This window comes from Heterodontus francisci, chromosome 43 (assembly GCF_036365525.1).
Source record: "Heterodontus francisci isolate sHetFra1 chromosome 43, sHetFra1.hap1, whole genome shotgun sequence".
Lineage (NCBI taxonomy): Eukaryota > Metazoa > Chordata > Chondrichthyes > Heterodontiformes > Heterodontidae > Heterodontus > Heterodontus francisci.
The window spans coordinates 24,752,970-24,772,788 of NC_090413.1; the positions used below are offsets into that span (position 1 = coordinate 24,752,970).

Genomic DNA, 19,819 nt, shown 5'->3' on the forward strand with positions numbered 1-19,819 from the left:
AATTTTTGATAAGTGCAAGAACATTAGGGCAGTAATTGTGGGGAATTTTAACTACCCCAATATTAACTGGGATCGTTTTAGTGTGAAAGGAATTGAGGGAGCAGAATTCTTGAGGTGCATTCAGGAGAACTTTTTTGGTCAGTATGTAGCAAGTCCAACAGGAGAGGGTTTGGTTCTGGACTTGGTTTTAGGTAACAAAAGCTGGGCAGGTGGAAGGAATGGCAGTGGGAGAGCATTTTGGCCGTAGTGATCATAATTCAGTTTTAACATAACTATGGAAAATGACAGAACAGGAGTTAAAGTTCTAAATTGGGGTAAGGCCAGTTTTATTAAGCTGAGTAGTGATTTAGCAAAACTAGACTGGAAACAGCTACTTGAAGGTAAATCAGTGTCCGAGCAGTGGGAGCCATTCAAAAGGGAGATTCAGGGGGTTCAGAGTAAACATTTTCCCACAAAGAAAAAGGGTGAGATGGCCAAATCTAGAGCCCCCTTGATGTCAAGGAGCATGCAAGGTAAGATATGGCAGAAAAGGAAAGGTTGTGTCAGACACCTAGAACTTAATACTACGGAAAGCCGTGAGGAGTATAGAAAGTGAAAGGGTGACATCAAAAAGGAAATTAAGAAAGCAAAGAGAAGGCATGAAAGAATATTGGCAAGTAAAATCAAGGAAAACCCAAAGATGTTTTATCAATACATTGAGTAGGAGGATAACTAAGGAGAGAGTAGGGCCCTGTGTCTGGGGGCAGATGATGTGGGTATGCTTCTTAATGAATACTTTGCATCTGTCTTCACAAAAGAGGGGGACGATGCAGACATTGTAGTTAAGTCAGAGGAGTGTGAAGTATTGCTGTGATAAACATAGGGAGAGAGGAAGTATTAAGGGGATTAGCATCCTTGAACCTGGATAAATCACCAGGGCAGGATGAAATGTACCCCAGGCTGCGAAAAGAAGTTAAGGAGGAAATAGTGGAAGGTCTCACCATCATTTTCTAATCCTCACTGGATACAGGTGTGGTGCCAGAGGATTGGAGGTCTACTAATGTTATACCTTTGTTTAAGAAGGGAGCGAGGGATAATTACAGTGAGCAAATTATTGGAATCAATCCTGAGACAGGATAAACTGTCACTTAGAAAGCACGGATTAATCGGGGATAGTCAGCATGGATTTGTTAAGGGAAGGTTGTGTCTGACTAACTTGATTGAATTATTTTAGAAAGGAGCAAGTAGGATTGACGAGGGTAATACAGTTGATGTGGTCTACATGGATTTTAGCAAGGCTTTTAACAAGGTCCCACATGGCGGACTGATTAAAAAAAATAAAAGCTGAATACAAAATTGGCTCAGTGGCAGGAAACAAATGGTAATTGTTGACGGGTGTTTTTGCGACTGGAAGGCTGTTTCCAGTGGGGTTCTGCATTGTTCAGTACTAGGTTCCCTGCTTTTTGTGGTATATATTAATGATTTGGATGTAAATGTAGGGGGAATGATCAAGAAGTTTGCAGATGACACCAAAATTGACCTCGTGGTTGATAGCAAGGAGGATAGCTGTAGGCGCAGGAAGAGATAGATGGATTTGTCAGGTGGGCAGAAAAGTGGCAAATGGAATTAAACCCAGAGAAGTGTGAGGTGATGGATTTGGGGAGGTCAAACAAAACAAAGGAATTCACCATAAGTAGGAGGATACTGAGAGGTGTAGAGGAAGCGAGGGACCTTGGATTGTATGTCCACAGATTCCTGAAGGTAGCAGGACAGGTCGATAAGTTGGTTAAGAAGGCATATGGAATCCTTTCCTTTATTAGCCGAGGCATAGAGTATAGAAGTAGGGAGGTTATGCTGGAGCTATATAAAACATTAGTTAGGCCACAACTTGAGTACTGTGTGCCGTTCTGGTTACCACATGACAGAAAGGAGTTAATTGCACTAGAGGGTATAGAGGAGATTTACGAGGATGTTGCCACGACTGGAAAATTGCAGCTATGAGGAAAGATTGGATAGGCTGGGGTTGTTCTCCTTGGAACAGAGGAGGCTGAGGGGAGATTTGATTGAAATGTACAAAATTGTGAGGGGCTTGGATAGCATGGATGGGAAAGGCCTATTTACCTTAACAGCGTGGTCAGTGACTCAGGGGCATAGATTTAAAGTGATTGGTAGAAGGGCCAGAGGGGACATGAGGAAAAGTTTTTCATCCAGAGGGTGTTGGGGGTCTGGAACCCACTGCCTGAAAGAGTCGTCGAGGCAGAAACCCTCATCTCATTTAAAAGGTGCCTGGATGTGCATCTGAAGTGCCATAATTTGCAGGGCTACAGACAAAATGCTGAAAACTGGGATTAGACTGGGGAGCTCTTTTTTTTTCTTTGGTCAGCGCAGACACGATGGGCCAAGTGGCCTCTTTCTGTGCCGTAAACTTTCTATGATTCCAACACTTAGCCAGCAACAGCACAAATTCCAGAATTTATTTGAAGAGCACATGATATACATTGAACATTAGTTACAAACAATTGCAATTGGAATGTTTTTCTATTTTTCCAAAAAAGTTTTGTTTCCATCAGTTGCTGAAGGCATCAGGAACTAGGAGGGGTTATTCAGTCATTCCGGGGAGCAGAAGTAGTATGTGCATTGAAAAATGATTTTCTGTTTTGGAGAAGGAGTTTTTTTTTTAACTTCTCCAAATCAACTCTTGACTTATGGTACAGTGAAACTTTTTATCTATCTATTAGGGCGGTGCAATGGTTAGCACCGCAGCCTCACAGCTCCAGGGACCCGGGTTCGATTCTGGGTACTGCCTGTGCGGAGTTTGCAAGTTCTCCCTGTGTCCGCGTGGGTTTTCACCGGGTGCTCCGGTTTCCTCCCACAGCCAAAGACTTGCAGGTGATAGGTAAATTGGCCATTGTAAATTGCCCCTAGTGTAGGTAGGTGGTAGGGAATATGGGATTACTGTAGGGTTAGTATAAATGGGTAGTTGTTGGTCGGCACAGACATGGTGGCCCGAAGGGCCTGTTTCAGTGCTGTATCTCTAAATAAAATAAATAAAATTATACTGGTGTGTACACAGTTGGCAGATAATTAAGAATCTTCAAATTACATCTGATGAAAGGCCACAGACCTGAAACATTAACTTTGCTTCTCTCTCCACAGATGCTGCCAGACCTGCTGAGTATTTCCAGCACTTTTTGATTTTGTTTCAAATAACATCTCCCGATTGCTGCTCTGAACTTTGAAACCTCTATCTTACTGCTGCTGGGCTTAGTTCTCTCGAGAATTATTCACTTCAGGTGGTGCATTACATGTACTTAGAGTTCTTTGCTTCTCTGTGTATCCTCTCATGAACTGTGGGCACTGAACCTGCTCCTGCATTGGGGGTCAAGCATAGCTGCAGTGTGTTTAAACAAGGGTGCTACATGTTGCTTTTTACAATTGCCAGCTTTATTCTCATCAATGCTCCAGAAGCTACCAACAGGATTGACAGAGGGGATTTACATATTGGCTTTAGTACTCATCACTGTAGCTGGGGCAGGCTTAAGAACTTAGCATTGGTGGAATGCTTTCTCTAGACTATTGGATTTGTGGGTCAAAGCTGGTACTTGAAAGAATTACGATTTGATGCATTCACTTGTTAGTGCAGATAATTGAAATGGTAGTTTTAGTTTTTTTTTAGTTTTAGAGATACAGCACTGAAACAGGCCCTTCGGCCCACCGAGTCTGTGCCGACCATCAACCACCCATTTATACTAATCCTACACTAATTCCATATTCCTACCACATCCCCAGCTGTCCCTATATTTCCCTACCACCTACCTATACTAGGGGCAATTTATAATGGCCAATTTACCTATCAACCTGCAAGTCTTTGGCATGTGGGAGGTAATCAGTGTTCCAGTGCAATGGAAATGCTTTCCTTTTTGGGCTAACCTCTTCTGATTAAAGTATATTTTTATGATTGACTAACTCAATCAGCAGAATACGGAAACGCTTCAGTAAGGCCAAATACAGTAACAAATCACAAAGAAAGAATGAAGACTGGTGATGGAGTCGATGGCTATTTAGTAATTGGCATTTTGTGGTTTATATTAATACATGTAATCATATTAGATTGTTTTAGGAAGTTTGTAGTTTCAATTGTGGGTGTTAATTTAGGTCCTTCAGCTTTTTAAAAAAAAAAGTCACCTAATGTCATTATCCATGACCGGGGATCCAGGGGCAGAACATTTTCCATTTACAACACATTTTTACACTTTGAACATAACAAATAGGCAAGACGCAAGAATTGTGTATTTTAACACATCTACTTTGTAGAATGCATGAGAAAAAAACAAATTTATCGGCTTAGGCATTTCAAAATCACTGGTTGTATATTGGAATGCAAAGGACAACATCATTATATGTAACAGTTTGGTCACTCAACAGCAAGTTCTTCATATAATCAGTTAGGTGAAACAGCACGGTTACGGAAGCAGTTGCATGTTAGAATTCTGAGGCAGTTCAAACTGATCTTCAAGAGAGTTCCATGTTTAAAAAGTAGGTTGTAAAACATTCGAATTGATAAATTTCCTGTATTGTCAGCGTACTTCAGTGCTGTTAATGGGGTATAGAGCATGTTGGTTTGGTAACGAAATACTGGCTGTTCCATTTTTATCACTTTGATGGTTGCCTTGGAAAAAAAAAAGTAAAATTAAAATTCGTGAAATGTAAACTAATGGTCATTTATATCACCTACATCAACAATCACTTGTTCCCTTCTTTCTGAGAATCTTCGTATTGGAGTAAGTATTAAATTAATTATCATTCTTGGCATCTGCCACTGATTGCTGAAAGCACCAAGCAGTAAGTCTTGTTTTATAGTTGACAATATAACATCTTGCATTAATATAGCTCCTTTTAATATAATAAAATGTCCAAGACGCATCACGGGAGTGTTATAGTACAAAACTGACAGAGTCACATAAAGCAATATTAAGGCAGATAGCCCAAAGCTTGAACAAAAGAGGTAGGTTTCAAGGAGCATCTGAAAGGAGGAGCGAGAGAGAGGTGGAGAGGTATAGGGAGGGTACTCCAGAGCTTAGGGTCCAGGACAACTGAAGGCACAGCCGCCAATGGTGGAGCGATTAAAATTGGAGATGCTCAGGAGGCCAGAATTAGAGGAGCACAGAGATCTCGGAGGGGCGTGGGTCTGGAGAAGATTACAGATAGGGAGGAGGTGAGACAAATAACGCGATGTCCCTTTTTTCAAAAAATCTTTTCACAAGTGTTTGTTTATTTCTAAAGTTTTAAATTTGAATGGTGATGAAAAATGGACTGTAGTACACAACTCCCATTATATACCCCTCCCAATATTCCTTTACAAAATTAATTGAAAGCGAGATCGGGCAGGATTTATAATGGATGGTTGGTTGATTTGCTACTATCTGTTTGTTCAGAACCCCTGCCGAAGTTGCATTTTATGCACGGTGTTTTTTTGGATCTGCCTTGCCAATTAGTGTCAGCCTTGCATTTAGTTTAAAATGATTTTTAAAATTCAAATATAAAAGGTTTTAAATAAGTGTTCATTCAGTTTTTTTCAACTTAATGTCATTTTCCTGTATTAATCAGTGGTGTCTACAATCCCTGCATTTTAAAATTCCAGCTGAAAGCATTATAATAAATGACTTGGTGTCTCATTGCTCATAGTCGTTGAAATATAGTTTATTTTCCCATTTCTGATATGGGAACAGATATGCTGCCATCCTGAGAGAGGGCAGCATCTGCCACTCCTGTTAAGCCACAGGCATGCAGGACCTTGCTCCTAAGGATCTAAGGAAGAGCAAACGGTCGATCATAGACATATTAATCTGTTCCACCAGTTTTTCAAAGGCAGTCGAGACTCAACGGCCCAAAGCCGTCTAATCTTGGATGCCAAGAGTTGGTGACACAGATGTCTGTGCAGAGATCCTAGCTGTGGTGTTCAGAGGTGACCACACCAGCGATGATGGACTCTAGACTGCTGGTGCCATTTGGCCAGAATGCCTCAGCTGTTGGAACGGAACTCCTCCATAGTCTCAGACATTTATATCGAATGTACAGCACAGAAACAGGTCATTCAACTCAACTAGTCCAGTTAATTTGCCACTTAACCCATGTGCATGTCAATGCACTATGCAGAGAGAGAGAGTAGTGCACCACCACTGGCAGGAGGGTGACAGGTTAATGTAGATAGTTTCTATTATGGATAGGGACAGAGGAATTTATAATGGGGAAAAAATAGCATACAAGTGTGATTAAAAATGGAGCAATAGAAAGCAAGATTTTGTAGATACCAATATTAGCATGTGAATGCTTAAAACCTTTGGCATTCCACTGTCTTTGATTTGAGGGAGGTATTAAACAATTTAATATAAACTGATTAACATCAATGTTAAAATGGTCATAAGAATATGGTACTAACACATGAAGGAATCATTTGCTCATTTTGCCTTTAGTGATTTCTGTACTTGTACGTTTTGAGCTTATGGTTTTTTAGGCATTTTGGCAAAACGGATTACCTCAGCAATTGTATCTGGAGTCTGCCCCATTGTTGCAAAGATGTCATGAGAAGCAGGAAGATAGACATCTTTAAAATACCGGATCGTCTCCGAGTCTGTTCCTGGAAATTCTGAGCGTGACACCTCTTCCATGAGCTTCATTTCAAACTCCGTGTTTACTGGACCAGGTTCTATCATTGAGACACTAAAGAGAAAGGCAAAATACTCTTGTTGATCTAGGACTTTGATATTCTGAAATTGGTTGTATGTTTAGAGGATTTAGGAAGGAGTTCCTGAGAGTACAGTTAGGACAGTTAAAAGCTCTGTTGGTAGTTATGGATGAGGTGTTGGTGGTGAGGAGGGGTTAAGAGACATACCATATGCTGGCGTCAGAGGAATGCAGTGGGTGGGGATATGGGAATTGCAGGGCTGGAGGACTTTGTAGAGTGAGATATGCAATGGAGGGACTCTATCCGAAGAGGGGAATCCAGCCCATGATCTCAATTGGGAAATAGTTTAGTTTAATTCTGTAGTTCATTGACATATTGTATTGAGTTCAACTGACTTTTTTGACTCCTATTTGTATGGTACTGGGGTATATTTCACTTTTTTTTGTTGTGCTTTTTAAGTCCCTTTTATATTTTCTGTCTGGCTTGATGGCTGCAGGTGAGAGGGAGGATGAACATCCTGCTTCCGCAACCAGTGAACCGCAAGAAATGGTGTGTCCCTACCTGCTCAGTGTGACTCAAATTTGGGAAATTAACACTGAACAAAGAGTAAACGATGTGCATGGACAAAATTCAATTCTGTGAAGTTTTTGTTTGAAGAGAAAAGTGTATGTTCCCATTCTAATCTTGATTCCCTTTCTCTTGGGGACTAGAATATGCCTGTAATTGTTCTCATTGAGCAGTGTACGCAAGTAAATATATTTACTTACTATATATTGAACTTCAGAAGTTGGACTGCAAGGCTTTCACAAAACCCCTCCATGGCAAACTTAGAGGCAGCATAGACATCGTTAAATACGACCCCTGTGCAAAAGAAATAGTTTCTTCATATTTATGTTTGTTTAGAGATACAGCACTGAAACAGGCCCTTCGGCCCACCGAGTCTGTGCCGACCATCAACCACCCATTTATACTAATCCCATATTCCTATCACATCCCCACCTGTCCCTATATATTTCCCTCCCACCTACCTATACTAGGGGCAATTTATAATGGCCAATTTACCTATCAACCTGCAAGTCTTTTGGCATGTGGGAGGAAACCGGAGTACCCGGAGGAAACCCACGCAAACACAGGGAGAACTTGCAAACTCCACACAGGCAGTACCCAGAATCGAACCCGGGTCCCTGGAGCTGTGAGGCTGCGGTGCTAACCACTGCGCCACTGTGCCGACTAATAGTTTTGATTTCATGTATTTTCTGACATCCATAATTTAACTTTTCATCTGCAGTTAAGATTTTTCAATATAATTAATCTCAATGCAGGTGTGAATCTCGGATGAATTGGAAAAACTATTTGGAGCAATTAGATTGGTTCCACTTTTCTTTTATTAGACTTTGCTGACTACTTATCGATTAGTTTTCATATATCCTTAATAGTTTTTATTCCTGTTCGGCTATGATTTATTTCAGTTTTATCAATATGAAATATGTAGATAATTCTACCTCATGCTTTCTTTGAGTGTTAGCTTGTTTCAGTAGATGTTTGAGATTTCGTTTTAACCATACCAGTAAATGGTATTAACTACCTCTAAACATGGCAGAGTTCAGAGCTGTGCTGGAATTAGCTCTGTTGAAGATTTTATCTTAAGATTTTAGCACAAAGCTGGCCCTAAAACATCAGGGTTGTTAATTATGAGGAAACTGCAACAGGGTTTGCCCACTTTCAGCTGACATAATTAACTTGATTCTTAAAGCACCTTTCACAACCTGTTCTGACTTTGGAAATAAAAATGAGAAACTTGTAACCTCTGTCCCTTGGATAAATATGTTAACACATTGAACATGGCAATTTCTAGGTGTTGGAAAAATTTCAAGCGTGCAGAATTTCTTCTTAAAAAGAATTACAACTACCAAGAATAAAATACTCTAAAGTGCATAAAGTTCCAGGCCCCTCTTCTATGTGCCTGGGTAGTGCTCAGTTCATGCATGAAAAGGCGAGGATGTCTCTACCCCCATTACATTTCCCTAAGATTCCCCGGTTCCCATGAGGGTAGCGGAGTACCTCTACCTACAGTGGAGTAACAGCATGGAAATAGGGAATGGGCCTAATCGTGACTTGCCTCATTTTTCTCTGGGGAATGTTGTTTGGGGGCTTACATGTAGGGGCTCCCAAAGAAACTGTGACCCTTGCAACTGCTTAGATTTGTGGGTCTGAAAGAAGCAGGTAGAAAGGACACGGAGGCCTAAAAAAGAGTGAATTGATCCTTGAGGTTGGTTCGCCGTCTGGCCCCTGTTCTTGGACAGGCAGCGGCCATATCTGTCACTGCAGGTCCCAGGCTTGTCGTAGAGGCTAGTTCTCTTCCAATTCTGAGTACCCGACTCTGCCAGGCAGTCGGGCCTATTTCTGTGACTCTTTGCCTACAGAGAGCGAGGAAACCTTTGGTCCATATGGTTTTGACCTCCAGTCCAGATCATGAAGCAACAAAACAAAACTCTATTGATTCAGGAACTAGACGTTGTGCAGATAACCCTTATATGTTTCGGAAAATTCAGTATACTTAATAAGAGATCTATTCATGAACTGAATTGAAGAGGTTATGGTACCTTGAAGCCCCATCACACTGCTCATCATAACAATGTGCCCACTCTTTCTTCTCTTCATATCTGGGAGCACGGCCTTGACCATGCGAACAGCTCCAAAAAAGTTTGTGTCAAACATGCTCTTCATTTCTTGGATGCTGAGACTTTCTATTGGGCCAATCTTTCCAACACCTGCATTGTTCACTGGACAAATACATGAGTCAAAAAATATTCTTCGGTAATGGCTAGTACATGACAAATGAACATCCACCCAAGAGAGAAGACGGGGCCTTGGTTTAACGCTTCACCCAAAAGATGCCACCTCTGCCAGTGTAGCACCCTCAGTACTGCACTGGGAGTGGCAGCGTAGATTTTTGTGCTCAAAACCTGGTGTGAATCCTAGGTTATATGAGGACTAGTTCTGTGATTGAAATACATTGTGGCAAATATCGGGATGGACATCAGCTGGAGGAGGTGGTGGAAATTTGAAGTTTTTGACTCCTTTTAAGGTGGCTACCTTGCACTTTCTTTGCCTAAGAGAACTTTGAGGGAGTAGGGAAAAAATATTTCCCCATACTCAAGGTCTGTACTGTTGTACTAGTAAAATCCTGACCCTCCCCCTCTCATTCACTGGTATACAATAAAGACACTGTATACTGCACATGATGTAGTGCAAACTCGGAAGGTGTCTTCACCAGCATTCCTTGTAATTATAGACTTGGTAGGCGAGGGATTCCCAAACTTTTTGAAGCTGAGCTACCAGTGTTACAACCGTGGAGTTGGCCAGGAATGCAGACCCTTGTGCACAAAAGGGAGGGCACCGCCCCCTACCGGCTCCTATCCGATATACAAATTCTAAACTCCCATACAAACAAAAGCACACAAAATTCAAACTTCGACACACACTAATTTCAAGTCCCAAATGCAGTTCCTTGATGCACAAAATTTGAGTGCTTCACACAGAAAAATTCCAAGTCACGCTCTGCAAAGTTTGTAAGCTAACAACAAATCTACACAAACCTGGAGGGAGCAGATAATGATCCAGTGGCTGCAGCAGCCAAAGAAAAGAAGTGTTAGGCAGGTTTACTATTTATGATCTGTCATGCTTCATTCCCTTACCCAGTACATCAACTCTTCGATCTTGAACACTATTGAGGCATTCTGTCACTGACTCATCACTGCAGACGTCAAGCTGGCTGATGTGTAATGTCTTGTTCAGTGTATCACCAGCAGCTGTTTCTAGCTGTCCTTTTCTGTTTAGATTTCTCATGGTAGCAATAACTTTTTTGAAAAGAAACATATTAAAAAAAATCATGTGTTGCACTCTCACCTACACATCCAGATGCATTTCCTGATCACACTTTTCACTTCTTGTGTCATTAAATCATAAAGAAAGGCTTTCTCCAGTGCCTTTCATGACCATAGAACTTTTTTTTCCCAAAATATACTTTATTCATAAAAATCTGTAAAAATTACATTCCCAAACAGTTTAAAACAGCATCAAAAAATACAAACAGTGCAAAGGTGATCAGTTTCCTTCCATACAATCATGAGTTGCCTCACAACTCTTCCATTTCATTGTCATGCCATATACATTTTTACATTTACAGCACACAAAATTTCTCCGATACAGTTCAAGGGGTTTCCCATGGATCCAGCCCCTCAGTTCAGCTTGGAGGGGGGACCTTACACTGTGGTCTTTCCCCATTGAGCCTTTGCTGCGTCTGCCCCAAGCTTTAGTGCGTCCCTCAGCACGTAGTCCTGGACCTTGGAATGTGCCAGTCTGCAACATTCGGTGGTGGACAACTCTTTGCGCTGGAAGACCAGCAAGTTTCGGGCAGACCAAAGGGCGTCTTTCACCGAATTAATAGTCCTCCAGCAACAGTTGATGTTTGTCTCGGTGTGCGTCCCTGGGGACATCGGGGAGAACTCCCCTGCTCTTCTTTGAATAGTGCTATAGAAGCTTTTACTTCCACCTGAGAGGGCAGACTGATTCTCAGTTTAACGTCTCATCTGAAAAACAGTTTACATTCAGCACAGAAGTGGCCATCGTGTCTGTGCCATCTCTTTGAAAGACCTATCTAATTAGTCTCTCATTACAAACATTTCTAATGCAGATCCAAATGTTATGATGTCAACTGTTATCTGTAGCTTTTACCTGCCACATCACGAGCTGACGTTAAAATGGGTATTCGGACATATGAACATACAAATTAGGAGTAGGAGTGGGCCACTTGGCCCCTCAAGCCTGCTCCGCCATTCTATAAGTTCATGGCTGATCTGATTGTAATCTCAACTACACATTCCCGTCTACCCCCAATAACCTTTTACCCCCTTGCTTATCATAAATCTATCTACCTCTGCCTTAAAAATATTCAAAGACCTTGTTTTCACTGCCATTTGAGGAAGAAAGTTCCAAAGACACTCAACGCTCTGAGAGAAACGATTGCTCCTCATCTCTGTCTTAAATGGGCGACCCCTTATTTTTAAACAGTGACCCCTAGTTCGAGATTCTCCCACAAGGGGAAACATCCTTTCCATATCCACCCTGTCAAGGCCCCTCAGGATCTTATATGTTTCAATCAAGTTGCCTCTTACTCTTCTAAACTCCAGCGGATACAAGCCTACCCTGTCCAACCTTTCCTCATAAGACAACCCACCCATTCCAGGTATTAGTCCAGTAAACCTCTGAACTGCTTCAGGAACTGGTGTGGTGTGTAACAGGCTGCCGATTCACCACAAACCCACTTTACGCTGTTGACAGACCAATTTTGTCCCTGTATTTTCAAAATTACATCCTTCCTTAATTGAGGAGACCAATAGTAGTCCAGAACAAAAACAAGAAATGCTGGATTCACTCAGCAGGTCTGGCAGCATCTGTGGAAAGAGAAGCAGAGTTAACGTTTCGGGTCAGTGACCCTTCTTCGGAATAGTAGTCCAGATGTGGTCTCACCAGTGCCCTGTATAACTGAAGCATAACCTCCCTACTTTTGTATTCAATTCCCTCACAATAAACAATAAAATTCTATTAGCTTTCCTAATTATGTGCTGTACCTGTACACTCACCTTTTGTGATTCATGCACAAGGACACCCAGATCCCTCTAATGTTAAATAACAACACAGACCTGCAATGATTACCGGTAACTAGGTAAACCTGGCACTGTATTATCCACATATCAGTTAAAATACTTTTAGACAGAAATTTTGTCTGCAGTTATTTTCTCAGTGACTGAAATTACTATATAGTTCAAAACAAAATTACATAGTATTTATAGCACAAACAGGCCATTCAGCCCAACTAGACTGGTGTTTATGCTGCACACGAAACTCCTCTCATTCTACTTCATCTCACACTATTAGCATAACTTTCTCTTCCTTTCTTTCTCATGCGTTTATCTAGCCTCCCCTTAAACACATCTATACTATTCGCCTCAACCACTCCCTGTGGTAGTGACCGCCACATTCTCACCACTCTCTAGGGTAAAGAAGTTGCTCCTGACTGCTTGTGATCTTCTTTCCGCTGAAACTCACAGAACAATAGTTCAAACTCATTTTTGGAGACTTGCTTCCTCGTCTCAAGTCACTTCTATTTGGTTTGAAATGAAAAATCTTGGCAATATTTTCGAAATCATCGGAAAATAGGAACTGGTGTGGTGTGTAACAGGCTGCCGATTCACCACAAGCCCACTTTGCGCTGTTGACAGGCTAATTTTGTCCCCGTAATTTTAAAATTACAAAAGGATCAGAAAAGATCAACTAGAAAACAAACTAAAATTAAAGTTCAAAAGCTAAAAACAGTACTGATACATAATAAAGGAAAGAATTGGAGGAAGTGCGATAGAATGAGCAGTAGTAAATATTTTTTATTAAAATATGTTGAGATATAATTTAGCATTGCTATGAAGTAGTAATAGTCTTATTACTGTAATATTAATGTTTGCTTTAATGTCTCAATGTGTGAACTGAAAATATATAAAACTGGTCAGCCCAGGGACACAGGAATTTCCTCGTATCTGCTGATAGTTTAAAGGTTGCATGATAGAAACTATTTTTAAATTTGTAAAGGAGAAGTGTGAGATAATGCACTTGGAGAGGCCAATATGGCAGTGGAATACACAATAAATGGTAGGATACTGGGAAGTAAAGACGAACAGAGGGAATTTGGAGTGCGTGTACACAGATTTCTGAAGTTAACAGGGCAGGTAGATAAAGTGTTTAAGAAGGCATACAGGATATTTTCCTTTATTAGCCAAGGTCTAGAGTATAAGAGTGGGGAGGTTATGCTGGAACTCTATGAAGCACTGGTTAGGTCACAGTGGAGTACTGACTACAGTTCTGGTCACTCGATTACAAGGAAGGATGTAATTGCACTACAGAGGAGATTTTTGAGGATGTTGCCAAGAATGAAGAATTTCTGCTCTGAGGAATGATTGGATAGGGAGGGGTTGTTTACTTTGAAACAGAGGAGGCTTGAGGGGAGAGTTAATTGAGATGTATAAAATTATGAGGGGCCTAGATAGAGTGGATAGGTAGGACATATTTCCCTTAGCAGGGAGGTCAATAACCAAGGGGCATAGATTTAAAGTAATTGGTAGAAGGATTAGATGCGAGTTGAGGAGAAACTTTTTCACCTAGGGTGGGGAGGATCTGGAACTCTTCCTGAAAGGATGGTAGAGGCGGAAACCCTTATTACATTTGAAATGTATTTGGATACGCACTTGAGGTGCCATAATCTACAGGGCTACAGACCAAGAGGTGGAAAGTGCGATGAGGGTGGGTAGCTCTTTATCAGCTGGCACAGACACAACGGAACGACTGGCCTCTCTCTGTGTTTTGCATTTCTATGAGGGAAACTTATCCCTTAGGATTAATTCTGTTGGTGTGCGTTCCTGCATATTAACCACAGTTAGATCTTCAGTGCAAGAGCATCACCTGCTTCTATAAAGAGACAAATCCTCTTATGATAATCAGCTCTTGGTTTGAAGCCTACTGTGGCTATACAATACATTTTAAATAAACAAAACAGTTTGAATTATAGTAAAGCTTTTGAATTAGCAAAGAGAATTATGCAGTTGAAGTGAAATATTAAAAGATCGATAAAGTGCAGGGAAAAAGGGAGTCACCAGCAGCTTGATGACCTTTTATGTCAAACTGTACGTGATTTTTATGATAAATGTGTCTGCACCTGTCAGGTAAATTCACTTACATAAAAAACAGTTCCGAAAATTTTATTTACTGAACACGTGCTTGTATGTGAATAAAGCTAATTTACTGAATATATTGGATCTGCATCCCTCCTTTCTATCCAGGTCATTGTAGCTGCTCGCTTACTCTTCAAGTAAATCAGAGGAGAATTGTAATTGCTTATAAATTTTAGCCCAATGCCATTATCTACCTACCTTCCTCTTTCAGGATTACTTTGGGGATGTAACGTGTGTGTGTATGTTGGATTTTACCACTGAGTTTGAAACTACTTGCAATCACCTGCCTTTCCGCGCAGAGGTTACTCAAACACTGGCCTTAAAGGATAGAATAGGTGAGCAGATAAATTTCACAGTTAGTTTTCAGTCTGTGTGATCCTAGTGTGGATACTTGCCCAGAGACTGTACAGTCTACAATTTTCTATCTATTAACTTTAAAAGATAGAAAATCATGGCACAATTCCCCAAAAACAGAAAATGCAGCTTTTTTTGTGAGCTGTGTATCGAAGTCAGCAAATATTCTATCCCATTGTAAAGTTTTAAAATAAGGTTCCAAAACACAGCAGAGATGGACTATCAGTTTCAAATAATAAATTGACAATAGTTGAAATATTAAATCATAGTATTATTGACAAAAGTGAATATTCAAAACCTTAGGCATGCTTTCATATAATAGTGTTCCCATTATGAACATGCAAGAAAGGTGTGTGCCTTCAAACAGACAATAATAGTTACCTAGGAATGTTTATGGGGCAACAATTGAGTCAAGGGATTCAGACAATACATAAATAGTGAGATACAACCTAATACAGTTTATGAATTGTTTGAACTCTTAAGATTATATTCAAAGATTAGATTTACTTGTGATACTCTGAGGAGAAATTTCTTGGATTGAAGTGTTCAGTGTTGCCCAACCTCTGAAAATTTCTGTCTCAGTATTATTATCTATTCATGGGATGTGGGTGTCGTTGGCGAGGCCAGCATCTATTGCCCATCCCTAATTGCTCTTGAGATGGCGGTGAGCTGCCTTCTTGAATACAACTGAGTGGCTTGCCAGGCCATTTCAGAGGGCAGTTAAGAGTCGACCACATTGCTGTGGCTCTGGAGTCACATGTAGGCCCGACCAGGTAAGAACAACAGATTTCATTCCCTAAAGGACATTAGTGAACCAGATGGTTTTTTTAATAATAATAATAATGGGTTTCTAATGACAATTCAGCTGTTGCATGGTCATCATTACTGATACTAGCTTTATATTCCAGATTTATTTAGCTAATTGAATTTAAATTCCACAGGTGTCATTGGTGGGATCTGAATTCATGTCCAGATTAGTAGTTCAGGCCTACTGGATTACTAATCCAGTAACATAACCACTATGCCACAGTACCCCATTGCAGTATATGTGAGTGCTGCATAATAATTATTCCTTTATAAACATCAATGTGAAAAAGACTTTCAAAAATCTATTCAGGCAAAAGGTAAAGATCTAATTCCTATAGCTTTTCTATGGAAAAAAAAATCTCCATTTACTTAATGCACTTAAAAGTAACATGACTAAAATTTTTTTATTATTCATTCCTGAGATGTGAGCATCGTTGGCAAAGCCAGCATTTATTGCCCATCCCTAATTGCCCTTGAGAAAGTGGTGGTGAGCTGCCCATATGCACGCAATACTAAACATCTTCCTTTTGAGTTAGCACTGAGTTAACAAAGCACCTACCGTAAAATTGTTTCTCGACATCATTTGCAAGGTGTATAGCAAGCTTTAAACCAATCCCAGAGGAGCATCCAGTAATCAGTACAACCTTTTGCCCATTGTTTGCCATTGGTACTTCTACTGGAGAGCAAGAGAGAACACTGAAGAGGATTAGTACTTGGATAAAGCAGATCAGTCACATGATTGGGTCCGTGAGCCGTTAATAAACCTGTAGACCTTGTGTGACCTTGTGCACCAATATTATACACACACCCCAGTAGTCTTAGCTTAAGGGTCACTGTAGACTTTCTACAGTCTATTTTTATGAAGTTCTATTTTGGTTTACAAGATTTAAACTTAAGACAGAAATGAGGTGAAACTTTTGACCTAATTTTAGTAAAAAGAAAGCAGTCATGGGTATAAAGTGGTGAAATATTCCTTTGTATTTGTGTCACTCTTTTGCTTAGTGGGTCAGGAATCTTGCCTTTCAAATGTACTTTGTGTTTATGTGTTCCTGAATCTTTATATAATGTTTATTATTTATATATATATATATATATATATATATATATATATAATATATATATTATTCCCTTGCACGTCTTAATGGGCTCCATCCTGTGCTCAAATTCACCTTTGAAATGGAGCAGTCAAATGAACTCCCTTTCCTTGACGTACTAGTTGAGAAATCTGTTACGGGGTTCTATACCATCGTCTACCGCAAACCTACCTTCACTGGTCAATACATGGGATTCTTACAGTTCTACAGGCTATAAGATTGGCCGTATCGGTGAACCCTGTAAATAGGGCTCCAGCCATTTGCTCACCATGCAAGCTTGATGCGGAAATGGGGCGAATCAAAAACGTCCTGCCTGATAATGGCTACCCTGATCAGATCATTTCTCACTGTATATCGCTCAAATTTATGATGGGCCTAAGGCCATCATTTTCGGCCCTGAAAAGTCCGCAGTCTACCTCAAATTACCCTGGAAGGGTAATATATCCCCAAAATTTGAGCAACAGGTGAACTAGCTGTTACATGCTGCTACCACGCAGTAGCAACACGTGTGGTGTTCACCACTAACAGGATGCTGCTGTCGAGCCAAAAAGACGTTCTGCCTATCACACAAATGAGTAATGTGATATATGAATTTCAATGCCAGTGTGATGCTAGGCATATAGGCCGTACATTCCAAAGACTGGCGGATCGTGTCAAATAATATGTCCCTTCCACTGTTCGCAACGGGCAAGCTACAGGCCAGACCCAACCAGCCCATGTTTGCAAAACTCAAAACACAGGTCCAACATTAGATGTGATTCTGCGATTGAACGATATTTGCTAAATAATCCGCAGTGTGCTAAGACTTACGCTGAGAACCAATTTAAGATTGTTAGTGGGGCCCACAATGTGGCGCATTTGCACGTCCTGGAAGCTACATATATTAATATACAGGGCCCTGGTCTTTGCAGACAGAAAGAACATATACACACATTGTGCCTGTTTCAGCTGAACAAAACAAGTGACAGCCATTCACTGGTTCATTCCTCAGGGTAATGCGTTGACCAATCAGAGTCAAACTGCCTGGTTTAAATTTCAAACAAAGCTTGGCAGTTAACTGTCAGTCACTGTAAACTGGTACATTCTTCATGGCAACGCCTGTACTAATCAGAGTTTACTTGCCAACCAATCAGCACTCTCTTCTCATGCAGTATAGGTTGTTGTTTTCCCTTACACTGCTTATTCTTGCGTATTGTCCTGATGAGTGCAAGACGAAAAGCTTCGACAGCATGTCTCTATTTTCAGCAATTCTCAAGTTATATATTATTTATACATTAAAAAATCTGCATCCTGTCAATTTTTGTGACAATGCAATTTCCAATGTAAATGTGTACATCGAAATTTATAACAAAATGACAAAGATAAGGATAAATGGTATGACTGAACTAAGGACTCAATTACATACACGTACCCTGATCTGATGATGTTCCATTCTGTAAGCTCATTCCTTCTGAAAACCTTGTTCTGATTCCTTGTATTTAACAACGAGGGGATCAACTCTTTTGTAAATATAGGCACTATTAAAATGATTGCATCAAACACTATGGCCTGTAAAAATGGGTGCTGTGGAGCCTACTAAGTCTACAATATGGTGGGTGGGAATCATGCACATACTTCCAGGTGGAAGTGCACCACGTGCCATATTTTTAGAGGAGGTTGTGTTGGTGGTAAGAGTGCACATCAATAGCATTCTAAGCTCCGGTGCAATCGATTTAAATGAGGGCCCTGTGATTCTGGCAGGATCCGTTTCCCACTTTGGATCGCCCCAGCGCTCCGCCACTCAGCACAACGTGGTGCCAACCAGCAGGAAGGTCCCCTTGCCAGTGCTACTTAAAGGTATCATGATTAGTTGCTGGTTTAATCTTCCTGGCTACTACTTGACTTATAGGTGGAATTTTGTTGTGTTGTGTGGCTGGAGAGGTCACTGCCTGCATGGAAAGCTTTGCTACTCTTGCCTCATGAATAGCCTGGCTGCAGACATTTGTGGCCCTATAGAGCTCCCTTTGGGGCTTAGGTACAAGGGAGACAGCATAAAAAATACCAGAAGAGGGAGGAGGTAGAAGAGGAGGAGGAGGGCAAGCAGGAGGACATGTCAGAGGGTTTTCAGGGACCATTTCTCCTATATCAGCTTTACCGAGGTGCACTGTATGAGAGTTCTTTGCTTCACTATGGAGACTGTCAGTGAGCCATGTCAACTGCTTTAGTCACAACTGCAGCTTCAAAGCAGGGCAAAGACAGCATTGCCTGTAGATGTCAATGGCACCCTCAATTTTTATGTTGTGCACTTCTCTCAGGCTGCAACAGGTGACATCAACAACATCTCACAGGAGAAGCAGATTTAATGAAGTGTGGTGAACTATTTGGAGGGTGATGCAAGGTAATTGGGCGGGCAATGTTGAGTGCTGTCAGTGTTGCAATTAATGAGTCTGTGGGAGGTGCAGTTGCGATCAGAAAGCATTTGGCAGCCTTCTTACCTTGACAACTCCAGGTAAATCATTGATTTTTTTTCCTGCTTTGCAGCCGTGCCCTTGATGCAATGCTTCTGGCATCCTCAGCGATCGCTTCTGAGTAAATGTCTGGAGGCGTCCTGTCCCCTGGGCATAAAAAGATGTCCCTCTTCTTCTCCAAGGCCTCCAGTGCAGCATCAGAGAACTTTGATGCCTGCTTGCTCCCTTCTTCAACCATCTCTTCCTTAACTTGTTGCACAGTCTTTTCAGCCAGGAAGCACCTCCCTTTAAAAGTTGCTGGCAGCCTTTAAATGTGCTACACTCCCGATAGCTCCCGCTTCAGGCGTGCAGCCAATGATTAGTGTGGGTAGCGATGATTGCACGCACAAATCTTTGTATTAGCAGGCAACACTGATATTGCATACTGCCAACATTGATAAAACTGGCATGGGGAGTCCAAACTCCACTCCACAGCCACCCAGACCATCGTTTTCAAACACACTGACTTCTCGGTCAACGTGGCTCAACTAGGATCAGCAGCAATTTCAAAACAGTACACAGCCCTCCTGAATGGCGCCAGCACGAGTATTCCTATGGATGTTTGGGGGAAATGCCCTCCTGGAAAATGTTTCAAGTTCATATTAAAAATGGTTACTGTTAGATTACTTATTT

General features: G+C 41.1%; 1 protein-coding gene across 4 annotated transcripts; it reads right to left on the reverse strand.

Annotated features, from left to right (window-relative positions):
- Positions 1 to 4,264: 4,264 nt before the first annotated feature.
- LOC137355728 (retinol dehydrogenase 8-like) lies at positions 4,265 to 19,438 on the reverse strand. Of its 4 annotated transcripts, none has more exons than XM_068021196.1 (7): positions 19,175 to 19,438; positions 16,166 to 16,279; positions 10,363 to 10,524; positions 9,268 to 9,447; positions 7,432 to 7,525; positions 6,516 to 6,699; positions 4,265 to 4,648 (listed from the first exon to the last, which is right to left on the reverse strand). In XM_068021196.1, exons 2-7 carry the CDS (start codon positions 16,269 to 16,271, stop codon positions 4,421 to 4,423), a joined length of 954 nt encoding a protein of 317 aa, XP_067877297.1. In that variant the 5' UTR covers positions 16,272 to 16,279; positions 19,175 to 19,438; the 3' UTR covers positions 4,265 to 4,420. The 4 variants fall into 4 exon arrangements, with proteins under 4 accessions (XP_067877297.1, XP_067877298.1, XP_067877296.1 ...); XM_068021197.1 differs by having other exon boundaries at positions 9,268 to 9,435; positions 16,166 to 16,282; XM_068021195.1 differs by having other exon boundaries at positions 16,166 to 16,282.
- Between the last annotated feature and the right edge of the window lie 381 nt (positions 19,439 to 19,819).